The sequence below is a fragment of the Erpetoichthys calabaricus genome, chromosome 16, assembly GCF_900747795.2.
Source record: "Erpetoichthys calabaricus chromosome 16, fErpCal1.3, whole genome shotgun sequence".
In the NCBI taxonomy this organism is placed as follows: domain Eukaryota; kingdom Metazoa; phylum Chordata; class Cladistia; order Polypteriformes; family Polypteridae; genus Erpetoichthys; species Erpetoichthys calabaricus.
This window is the reverse complement of record NC_041409.2, coordinates 30,733,899-30,746,742: the sequence shown is the minus strand read 5'-3', so window position 1 is coordinate 30,746,742 and position 12,844 is coordinate 30,733,899. Positions and strand designations below refer to the sequence as shown.

Sequence of the window (12,844 nt, the reverse complement as noted above, 5' to 3'; positions counted from 1 at the left end):
TGTGCCTTAGAGTGGGCTGGGTCCATTTCCAGGACTGACCCTTGCCTTGTGGCTGGTGTGATTGGGATAAGATTGGCTTTCATACCGTCATAATTGAATTGGGCTCAGATTTAGTTAAAGGTAGCAAGGTGGCTTTGTAGTTCATTCTTCTGCATCACAGGTCTGGAAGACTATGTTTGAATCCTTGTCTGGGAAATCTGTATTTTTACTTTGCACATGTTCCCGGTGTGCTGCTGTTCAGTGGTACTCCAGTTTTCTTCACCTTCCTAAAGGCATACAGGTTAGACTGGTCTTGCATGTTTGTGTGCGTGTCAGTGCCCAGAAATGTATTGATGCCCCAAAGATGCCTGGGGACTGTCTCGTTCCTTATACTGCCAAGTTAGGTGTTGCTACAGTTCACTGAAACGAGAGGCTCCAGAAGGTTCAGGAAACAAGGTTTTAAAACTGCTTATTTGTTAGTAGATGTGGGGTCACTTTTAAACGCTATGGAGAGGCTTGAGATTTAATGGTCAATTTAACGATAGCAGACCTTCTCATTTGACTTCACTTTATTCTATTGTTGATTTGACTTACTGTATGATGGTGTATAATGGTCAAGAGGAGGAAATCGTCAGGTCTGTGATTTTTGTCTCCTTTAACCAACTGTGACTCCCCAGAGGTTGGTTTTCTTGAGAAATGCTGAGCTTTTATTTCTTCTCCTTTATCGTACATTGGCTGTATCTCAATGGGACTTTGACTTGCCATGTTTTGCTTATGTGGATTAATGAGATTCATTTTGGCTTTGGGTTGTTTTTCCCTTGATATACAGTATGTACTTTTCCCAGTATGTAAATGTTTTGTTTTGTACTTGATTCTTCTCATATGAAAGTTGCAATTGTGTAAACACTTTGAGTCTGTACTCAGTAAAGAGAGCTTTACAAGAACAAGTTAGATTGAATTTTTGCTGCCTTTCAGCTTCAGGAGTACAAGCCCTCGCTGCACCGGATCTTTCGGCTCAACAATATAGCAAAAGTCCTAAATTTCTTGGAGAAAAGAAATGTAAGTACAAATTTCTTATAGTTTTAACACTTCTGATAAGTACAGGCTTTTACATGATGTGAGCTGGTGCAAGTCAGTGTCCAAACTGTGTGTGGGTGCTTTTGATTTGTTTATTTATTTGTTTTAAATTTCATGAGCTGGTATAATGTCATGTTTATCCCAACGTGACAAGGACTTTCAAATTAATTCCAGTTCTGAATGATCCAAATTGCTGTTGTATCCTTTGAAAATCCTTTGTGTCAGTGGCAGGGTGTTTGTAAGATTTGATGGTGTCAGGGTGTGTAGACCCGTTTATGGGTGTCTTGGTGTACTTCGAGACGGAGGTTTGAGCGTGTGCTGATAAACACATATAACAACAAGGCGCGTTGCGGGTGTTTGTGTGCCTTGGTCTACATACAGAGCAGGCGGGCGTAGCTCCTAAAGCCTTCCCAAGAGCCCACTGCTCTCTGATTCCAGCTCACAATCCTTCTGTCATGGCTCCAGTCTGAGCAGCGTCTGGACTGGGGACGAGTGGATGCAATTTCTGTAGGGACAGCAGCGGCAGGTTTATTTTACATGGAACTAATTAAATATGACAAACAATTTGGTTTCACTCCGCTCTTTAACCATTTTTACACATCCTTCATCCTTGTTAAGCTTGTCTTTGTGTTTAGGCTTTGTCAGTTTATACGTGATGTTTTTTGTATTTGTATCAACTTCTTAAATCCATAACCCAAACAAAGACACGGCATATCGCCGGGCAGGAGGCCATGCCATGTCTAGATCTGCTATAGTCAAGGTGACCTAAGGTAGTGCTGAAGCTAAAGAATTGAAACAACAACCGGGGCAGCTTTGTTGATGGCAAAGAATCCTAGTGCTACCATGTTGCAAGTGAGGCATGACACAACTATTGTTAGAGCCAGTGTTAATTATTTTATAAATAATGCTCACCCCATTATTTTATTCCTTTCTTCTAATTGTATTGTAGGTGAAGCTGGTTAGTATTGATGCTGCTGATATTGCTGATGGAAATCCTTCCATTGTGCTTGGATTAGTATGGAACATAATTCTTTTCTTTCAGGTAATTATTTGTGCAGACTATTCATTTCTTCTATTTTATATTGTTATGAGCGGCATGTTTTGACCACACTGATGTAAGGCAGGCCACTTGGTATTCTGGGATAGGCTTTCAAAAAGTTGCCACACAAAGCCACATATTTTTGAACACCTTGTACTAACTTATTGCACAATTCTTGTGCCCCCTTTGTTATGAAAGTTCAGTATGGATGTTTTAGTTAATCTGGATTGTAAGCAAGAGATGAGGTGTTTGTACCATTGTACCACACACGTTCATGAGCTTGGTAAGTTGTCAAATGCTAATTTATATTTTGCGGTTTTCACAAGTCACCAAGCAATTTCCCTTCTAATTTGGTTACATTCCCAGATACGCTCCCCACTATATTTCAGCATTCGTCTGCCTTCCTTAACAATTGTAGCCTTTATTGTTTTATCAAACTGAAGTAAGTTTCAAATGTATCCAATCAGCTGATCACTTTCCGTGTCATTAACATTTTGTTTTTGGAAAAGACAAAAGAAATGAATCGATTTATATAAACATTTGTCAGTCTGGAACATACTGCAGAGTCAAATAGTTACTAACAGGGTTGGCTTAAGGGTATATTGGCAGAGTTGGCTGATATCCAAGATCTGAAAGCGACGAAGGAGCAAGGGGAGGACTGTCACCCCTACAATCACATATGAAACCAATGAGCTCTGGTCCCTTGGAGATTGGCACCCTTGTGTTGGTACAGGGATGTCAAATTCTAGTCCTGGAGGGCTGCAGTGGCTGCAGGTTTTCATTCTAACAAGAACAACATTTATTTCTATCGCACATTTTCATACAAATAATGTAGCTCAAAGTGCTTTACATGATGAAGACAGAGAAAAAAGACAAAATAAATAAGAATCAAAATAAGAGAACACTAATTAACAAAGAATAAAAGTAAGGTCTGATGGCCAGGGAGGACAGAAAAAACAAAAAAACACTCCAAACAGCTGGAGAAAAAAAAAATCTGCAGGGGTCCAAGGCCACGAGACCACCTGACCAGCCCCCTCTAGGCATTCTACCTGACATCAATGACCTCAGTCAGTCCTCATGGTAGTCAGGGTTCTCATGGAAGAACTTGATGATGACGGTCACGTGGACTTCTGGTCTTTAATCCATCAATGGAGGGACATCACAGTGCTTTGATCAGGTTGTGGTGGCGCAGATCACAGATCACAGAAAACCGGAAAAAGAACAGAAGAGAGAGTAGGGGTTAGTACGGATTATGGAGCCACCATGAATAATAATGATAATTAATTGAATATACAGAGTATCAGGATTAAATTAAAGTGAAGTTATGAGAAGGCCATGTTAAAGTAATGTGTTCTCAGCAGTTTTTTAAAGTGCTCCACCATATTAGCCTGGTGAATTCCTACTGGCAGGCTATTCCAGATTTGAGGTGCCTAACAGCAGAAGGTCACCCGCCTCACCACTTCTTTTAAGTTTAGCTCTTGGAATTCTAAGCAGACCCTCATTTGAAGATCTAAGGATACGATTTGGAGTGTAAGGTGTAAGGCATTCTCTAATATAAGATGGAGCAGATTATTTAAGGCTTTATAAACCATAAGCAGGGTTTTAAAGTCAATTCTAAATGACATAGGTGACCAGTGTAGTGACGCTCAGACTGGGGTGATGTGCTCAGATTTTCTTTTCCTGGTTAAGATTCTAACAGCTGCATTTTGCACTCATTGTAATCGATTGATGTCTTTTTTGGGTGGTCCTGAGAGGAGTGCGTTACAGTAATCTAGTCGACTGAAAACAAATGCGTGAACTAATTTCTCAGCATCTTGCAATGTTATAAGAGATCTAACTTTTGCTATATTTCTTAAGTGAATAAATGCTAACCATCTTCTTAATTTGTGACCAGTTTTTGCTGTTAATGAACTTCTTTTCCTTTAGTTTGAATTAACTTGACTCAGGCCCCTTAGTTGTTTCTTTTTCCCTAATTAGCAGCCAAACAATAATGAGACACAAAACGAGCCGCCACATGACCAGCTCATCTGTGCCCATCACACAATATCTGAAAAGAAAGAAATGCGAACATCTCAGTACGGTTGATCTCTCAGCTCACCAACACATTGTGAGGGTGTTCTTAGAAAAAACAGAAAATCAACAGTTTTGGAAATGTCTGCTGTCGCAGAATGAGAGCAGCAACAGGCCATGGAATTAAATAAATGGCTTAATTAACAGCAAGAATTGGCTTCTCGTTAAGAAACAGGTTGGAGTGAAATTGGTTGGAGTTTGAAGCCCCAGTTTAGCTGGTCACCTGTTGGCTCGTTTTACATCTCATTTCTGTTTGGCTGTCATTTAATGAAGATACGAATCATTTCAGAGGACTGAACTCTTTAAAACAGGCCTTTAAAATGAAGGGTAAAGAAGTTAATTAGCAGTGAGAACTGATTTAGAAAAGGGTTAGAATGAAAACTGCAGCCACTGCGGCCCTCCACGCCTGGGGTTTGACACCCCTGTGTTGGGATATGAAATTAATGAACATGGGATGTGGTGGTCACCTTTGGGGATTGGCTGGTGCCTGGAGCTGGCCGTGGGTACTAAAGATATCCTGATGGCTGGGACAGTTTAGGTGTCAACTGACTGCGTGAAATTATCTGTGGGCACGACAGACAGTCATGAAAATGCGTCCACTGAAAATCATTAAGACTTCATCACACATGGTTTAAAATGTTCGTTTAACATTTTAATGTTTTTACATTATATGGAGGATTTTAAAATAGGTGACACTAATTGTATGAAAGAAAAAGGAAAAATAGACCTGAAACAGTCATGTATATTTTTTTTATGAGAAAGCAATGTAAAAGCTGGAATATAACTGGAGACTTAAGAACAGTAAACATATACAGTATATATATGTATATGTATTTTTTTAATTCATTTTTTTACTCCTTCTTTTTCAGATCAAAGAACTCACGGGCAATATCAAGAATAAATTTTCCTCCTCCTCCTCCAGCCTGTCATCTTTACAAAACAGCACTGATTCCGAATCATCTTACCCCAGCACTCCCACCGAAGAAAAACGGTTGTCTGTGTCAATAAAGGATCAAAGAAAAGCCATTAAGACTCTTCTGCAGTGGGTTCAGAAACGAACAAGAAAGTAAGAATAGACCATATTCATCAATTTTATACCTGAGTGGTAAAGCACTGTAATTGGATTGGTTAGGACAAGCTTAGGAGCAGCTAGACAATATCCTTTAAAAGCGTATAAGGTTGCTTGTGATTATTTTAAAAGTCAGATGTCTCTTTTAAGATCAGGAGTTTCATGTTTCAGTCAAAGTGATTTATGTTAGATCTATGAGACATGCTATCAGCACTAAGTGGGAGAGATATCCGCTTACAAGATACTACTTTGTTATTTAATAATTAGTTTATTTTAGGGCAGCATGGTGGTCGTTATGGAGTTAGTAGACTTTCACTGTGTATGTGTGGATTTCACTTTGGGTTCTTCAGTTTTTCTCTCACATCCACAAAGATGTGTGCTGTCAGGGATGTTCTCTTTGTTAAATAATCAGCTGAAGCTCTGGATGATTCAAAGGTTCCTTTATTTATGCCAAGGAAGCCCAGCACAGTTATCGTAAGCAGGCTTTAGCCTGAACTGAGACAGTATTAATATGCATTAGTACGTATGATTCCTATTTCACTCAGGTTAATCAATATATAACTTTTAGTAAAGGCTGCTTTTGTTCTGTCAGTTTGTCCCAGGCAAATAATTCACTAATCCTGCTGAATTCCAAAGTACCACCGTTGTATTGAAGAGTTGACACTTTAGCTTAAAGTAAAAGATTACTAATGTAAAACATTTATCCTTCAGTGTGTGTTGGTTAAAATAGAGAAATCCTGATGTTTGGTAGCAGCTCTGCCCTAAGAAATTAAAGAAAGTGCGCAAGCCAAATTATATATTGTGGTTATTGGAAGAACTGCAGGTTCATGCAAGAGAAAATATTGGGGGGCCAGCCCAATCGATGGCACTAAATAAACGAACAAAAGCAGCATCCTGTTGAGGGATGTCTCTGTTAGCTTTCAAGCGTCGTCATAAAGTCACAGCGGGAAGTGCGTCCTCCTTCCAGGAACCAAAGGATATGTACTGGGGAGACCGGAAGGGGCGGAGTCAGTTGCCCCCACTGGGCGTCTTCTAGGTACCGTGAATGAAGAAAAAGAGTTAAAGGTTACCGCCAGCGCCCCCTCTCGACCTGGGGTGGAAGTACAGACCTCAGAAGAGCCTGCAGAGGGATCAACAGGCGCGCATGTGTGACAATATTTATTAAAAAAAGAATTACTTGACATGAAGCCTTTTGGACAACAGTAATGTTGCAACAACTCTCAGGAATGTTAAATGCAGTTGAATCTGATCTGACTTAAAGAAAAACATTATTAAATTAAATAATCCATTCTAATATTAAGGATTACTTTTATTATTAAGTGGGGAAGTAATGTTGATAATAATATAGACTGTTTGCCCAAGGAAAATAGCATTTGATAAAAATCGAATATTCTCATTTTTTTGTGTATACAGTAATCCCTCCTCCATCGCGGGGGTTGCGTTCCAGAGCCACCCGCAAAATAAGAAAATCCGCGAAGTAGAAACCATATGTTTATATGGTTATTTTTATATTGTCATGCTTGGGTCACAGATTTGCGCAGAAACACAGGAGTTTGTAGAGAGACAGGAACGTTATTCAAACACTGCAAACAAACATTTGTCTCTTTTTCAAAAGTTTAAACTGTGCTCCATGGCAAGACAGAGATGACAGTTCCGTCTCACAATTAAAAGAATGCAAACATATCTTCCTCTTCAAAGGAATGCGCGTCAGGAGCAGATAATGTCAGAGAGAGAGAGAAAAGCAAACAAATCAATAGGGCTGTTTGGCTTTTAAGTATGAGAAGCACCGCAGCACAAAGCTGTTGAAGGCGGCAGCTCACACCCCCTCCGTCAGGAGCAGGGAGAGAGAGAGAGAGAGACAGAGAAAAACAAACAGTGAAAAATCAATACGTGCCCTTTGAGCTTTTAAGTATGCGAAGCACCGTGCAGCATGTCGCTTCAGGAAGCAGCTGCACACAGAAGGTAGCAACGTGAAGGTAATCTTTCAGCATTTTTAGACGAGTGTCCGTAGCGTCTAGGTGTGCGAACAGCCCCCCTGCTCACACCCCCTACGTCAGGATCAGAGAAAGTCAGCGCAAGAGAGAGAGAGAGAGAGAGAGAGAGAGAGAGAGAGAGAGAGAGAAAATTAAGTTGGGTAGCTTCTCAGCCATCTGCCAATAGCGTCCCTTGTATGAAATCAACTGGGCAAACCAACTGAGGAAGCATGTACCAGAAATTAAAAGACCCATTGTCCTCAGAAATCCGCGAACCAGCAAAAAATCCGCGATATATATTTAAATATAAAAAAATCCGCGATAGAGTGAAGCCGCAAAAGGCGAAGCGCGATATAGCGAGGGATCACTGTATACAGAAAAACGAATGCATAATGTGGTATTATACTGTAAATGGCAGTGGCAGTTGTTATGATTGTGTCATGGGGCAGAAACCTTTACATTCAGACTCAGTGGTTCTTTCAGTCTTTAAAGATTTTTTTCTTCTTTATCCATCCATCCATCCATCCATCCATTATCCAACCCGCTATATCCTAACTACAGGGTCACGGGGGTCTGCTGGAGCCAATCCTAGTCAACACAGGGCGCAAGGCAGGAAACAAACCCCGGGCAGGGCACCAGCCCACCACAGTTTTTTTCTTCTTTAACACATACTAATTTTCCACTAAAAATTAAACTTTTTTTAACTGCATCCAAACAGAGCAAGAATCATAAAAATATTGAAATGCAAAGATTTAGCATCAAGCAGTGGGCAGTGTTATGAATCTGATGAAATGAACTTGTGGTAAATATGTGTGATTGAGATTAATGTGGTGTTCTGAATCATTCACATCTTAATAAAATAACATTTGATGTCTTTAGCCAACACTGAATAAGAATAATTCATCAGGAACACTGCAATCCTGTTGGAGACTTGTCATAGGCAAGCCTTGCACAAATGTTGGAATTATTTTCTTTACACAAAAAACAGTGGAATAAATTACCAAATGGTGTAGCAGAAAGTACGACTTTAGGGCCATGCAAAACCCAACTTCATGTTATTTTGGAGAAATTAGATTAATAGGATTGAAGAGCTTTGCTGGGCTAAATGGGCTAATCTTGTAAACATTGTTCTCATCTTCTAAAAAATGTTATGTGCCATTTACTGCCACATAAATGAACAATTTAAAATTTAAAACAATTAAACAAACAATTTAAAATCAAAATGTCCACCACTAAACCTACCTAATCCATTTCAGGGTCACTGGGATTAGAACCTACCCAGTAACATCAGGTGGGAGCTAGCCCTGGATGGTGTACCAATCATTTGGAAGGGAGGCCCACTCACACAGATCTCATTGTGAGTCACAGGTTGACTCAGCCTGCATCTTTATGATATTTATTGCAGAAAAAACAGATTACACGAAGGGCAATCTATAGTACATAGTCACCATGAGAAGATTGTGGTCTCCACACAGGCAGTGACCTGGCTGGGGCTTGAAATCAGGACTGTGGCATTGTGTGGCAGCAACACTAACCACTGTACCACCATGCTAAGCTATAGTCGGAGCCAGGCAGCGTGCTCACCTGTTTACAGCGTTATAATGGATCCTGCACTCCTCCAAACAGTTAAGGATGTCAGGGTCTTGTTTAATTTTGATTCTCTCTTACATTCATTGCTTTTTTTCAATAGATATGGAGTAGCTGTTCAAGATTTTGGTAAGAGCTGGAAGAGTGGTTTAGCATTTCTAGCTATCATTAAAGCTATAGACTCCAGCCTAGTAGACGTGAAGGAAGCACTTTGTAAACCACCAAGGGAAAACCTAGAAGATGCTTTCAGAATTGCCAAGGATAGCCTGGGTATTCCTCGACTTCTAGAGCCAGAAGGTAAGCTCTTACATGCAGTGACAATTTTCATACAGTGGAATTGTATGTGCTGGAATGTAATAGCTCCAAGCGCTGTACACATTTGCAAATACAGTTAAAACGCAAAAACTCATGAACACAGGTGCCAGATCTACGGGTGCCCATGAGCATTAGTACCCCCAGAACTTCTAAATTAAAAGTGGCACACAGCCTTCAAATATTGTTTCTGCATATTTTAAGAATGGGTTGTTGTTTTCCAGTTGAAAACGCCTTCCAAGTTGGCTGACACAATGAACAACACACGTCTGGTAGTATTATGTGTTATTAACCCATCTGTTTTAGTTTTTATGGGGATAGATGGAGAAAAACCCAAAAATAAAACAGAAAAAAAAAACATTCTCAGACTCGTCACAATTCTGTCTGTCTTGAACAATTCTGCATTTTGAATTTTCCCTTGGGGACAAATAAAGTATAATCTATCTATCAATGCTCCATAATTAGATTTTTATATGTGTTTATAACCTATGTTTCCTCTAAGACGAGTGGGTGTGCATCTGAGCACCTTTTTTCTTGGTTCTACGCAGCACTTTTGAACTGCTGTGCAGCTATTAATGCGATGCTCTCCCTTTGGTAATGCATCTGCAGCTCACAGATTTCCATAAGAGACACCCTCTCCCTCCATTTGCAACTCTCAGTACTTCACTGGGGACCAAGGGTGGCTTTAATTTGAAAGAGTTGGTTGTAAATGGTAAGTACCAGGACATGTGTTGTTCATCTCCACTCATCAGTACAAAAAATTTGAAGGGAACATTGCTTATGACTGAATTGGAAAAAATTGTAGCGGGAAGCTACTACATCGCTCACCGGTGCTGGGTGCCCATGAGTCCTTGCTCTTTATAGCGCTCACTGTCCTTAATAGGACCACTCACTGTTGCTGCAGTGATTGGAATTCTTTAGCAGCTATGACAGGTTTTTATAGGCTCCCCTGCACTCTGATGGTGACATTAGCTTCTCACCTTATGGTTTAGATTTGTTTTCTTAATATTGTACAGGCTGTTTTACTCACCGTGTTATTTGTTTACCGGCCGCATCTATTTGATGTCAGGGCAGCACCTCCATTGGTGGTGTGTCCGTTGAGGTCATGAACCGTCAATAACGACGCATCTTGATAAAAAATCACCTTCAAGGTCACTTCTTCTTCTGAGTTCATGGATTCACATCAAAACCTTTGTCTTCGTTAAACTCTTTGTTCCAATGATCATTCTGGTTAAGAACATTTGTTTTTCGTTTTTTGACTTTGTTTTTTGTCTCACAATTTTATGTTGCTTGCTGTGCTGCTGATCTTTTTGACTTATTTCTGTCTTTTGACATCATCTATTCTCTTGGTCACTTTAAAAATCCAAAGTGCTCTTCATTGCAGCGCAACATCTTGAGACAAAGTTTTTGATGGCTCCTTTCTTCAGGATGCATTCTTGAAATATTTTGAAACATTTTAGTTAATTTTTACTTTTTGAGACCAGATTACTTTTTGGAGCTGTGTAGGCCAAAACCTACATGTGTTTGGGGTCAGGCTGTCTGGAATAGTGCCTGTTCTAGATAGACTATGGAAGGCCCTGGTCTGGTTTAGGAGTCTGTTAGAGGTCTCATATGCTTTTATTATAGGGCTTGCACTTGAGTCGGCACAGGCACATTGTTACCATTTTTAATATGTCAGTTTTCAGGGCGGTTTGGTGGTTAACTTAGTGAATTCATTGCACACTTTGTCACTGTCCATGTGAAGTTTACACTTTCCATCTGTCTCTGCATGGCTTACGTTAATAACGACTCTGGATCAGCCCTGTGTTAGACTGACATTCTGTTAAAGGCCGGTTCCTGGCTTGCACCCAGTTCTGCCAAGATAGACTTTAGCCCCACTACAACTCTGAGTTGGATTGAATGGCCATCAGAGTGTTATTATATCAATTCACCAGATAAGTTGGTGTTTCCACTACAGAAGACGGTTTATTTCTGTTTCTCTTCACTCTAGTCCTTACTTAACATCATATATTATAACATTATCTGTCATTTTTTCTAAATGGGTTGAGGTGAAGTCCTGGAGTTCAGATGCTGTTGATTTTATGTTATCAGATAAATGCTGCCATCCAACTGTTACCAAGCTCTTGTTCACTGTTGAGTTAACACTTGAAATTATTTTTCAGATGTAATGATTAATACACCAGATGAACAGTCCATTATGACATATGTGTCCCAGTTTCTTGAACATTTTCCAGAGCTTGAAGATGTAAGTATGATAACCTATAATTATTTGAGTGTATTATTGCCTTTGATTCAGATGAATTTACTTCAAATCGATTTATTTGCACTGAAGGTACAGTGCATTTTATTTTTTTTTTATTATATTCATATAACCTAAGATCATCAACAGGGTGAGGTGGAAAGTTATGCATGATCCGTTGACCTTGATTGTAGTGCTATAGAAATGGATGTGGAAGACATGGATGGTGAGATTACCTGGTAATTTCTAGTCAATGCCTTTGTTTGGAATGATTCAACTTTCCTCTTTGGTATAACTTTTACCAGAGAAGGATGGAAACATGGAGCCTGTTAGTGTGGTCACTGCAAAGATCTGTAGACCGAGTCCTAGTGGTGGAAAAGGCATTTCAAGGCTACAATCCTGGAGACTTCTGGTAGGATTTGGGCCATTTCTGTCCCATGCTGTGGAATGGAATGGAAAGGTTTCAGGGTAAATGAAATTAATCCAGAAATGCTGAATGTCAGAGGATATTTTTGGGGTCTCTTGGTTAGTTTATCTCTTTGATTTTGGGTAGATGGTGAGAATTATACCTCATAATACTGCACTCCTGTGATCGCCAGTTGTGCAGTTCAACATACCCAGCAACTCAGTCCAATTAGTCTGCGATTCGGTTTAATAATAATAATAATTCATTACATTTATATAGCTTGATTTTGTCTTAAGTCTTAGGAGCAGGCTTGTGTGCGTGTGAAAGCTGATAGCCAATGAGTGCTCACCTGGAAGTACAATGCATATAATGTACAGTAGTACGAAGAATAAGGAATGCAATGTTTTGGACCTGACAAATAGAAAAGAGACTTGTCTGTTTGATGTCGTGTGCTTTATATACCATGATAGAATGGGGAAGAAAGGGCCAGCATAGCATCTGAACTAGCCATACCTGTAAAGCATTTGCACATGCACTGGTGCAGTCAGGCTGCATGTTATTTGCTGTTAAAAAAGGAGCGAGCTTGTGATATTTTGGAAATGTGAAATTGTGTTGGAAAGTCGTTACACAGTTAACTAATTTGACATACCCAGCAATAACTAGTTGTATAGTCTGACAAACTCAGGTGAGAAGTTCAAGAACTGAAATCATCAGGTGTGACATCTCCTGACTAGAAGCCATGCAGTGTGACGTCGGCGAGGAAAGGAAAGACAGTGTGCATCAGGCTTACCATATTTTACCTTGAAGTCCTAGCTGTCACAGTAATGGATTATGAACTACTCTTTGCGGTAGTACTAATGCAGTATAAGATTTATTTTACTTGTTTATAATACAGTATTTCCCAAATAGTTTGACATTTTCTGTGTTGCAATAATGAAAAATGATTATTCTTCCAAACCTTTTAATTTGTCTTTGTGTAAGTTGTGCCTGATATGCCACTCCCTACTCATATCTATGTTTAAACTTTGCCCAGATATTCTAACAGTGTATCCAAGGTCTAAAAAGAATTTAAGTCTAAAGGTTAAGTAAATGT

The 12,844-nt window shown here is 39.7% G+C and overlaps 1 protein-coding gene across 1 annotated transcript in view; it reads left to right on the top strand.

The window, feature by feature from the left end:
• The window catches only part of LOC114667047 (calmin-like), a 105,736-nt gene that overhangs the window by 76,562 nt on the left and 16,330 nt on the right, over positions 1-12,844 (top strand). Inside the window, exons 4-8 of the mRNA XM_028822149.2 lie at positions 955-1,038; positions 2,006-2,098; positions 5,035-5,231; positions 8,898-9,091; positions 11,269-11,351. Of these exons, the coding sequence (XP_028677982.1) occupies positions 955-1,038; positions 2,006-2,098; positions 5,035-5,231; positions 8,898-9,091; positions 11,269-11,351 (651 nt within the window). The remainder of the gene's footprint in view (positions 1-954; positions 1,039-2,005; positions 2,099-5,034; positions 5,232-8,897; positions 9,092-11,268; positions 11,352-12,844) is intronic.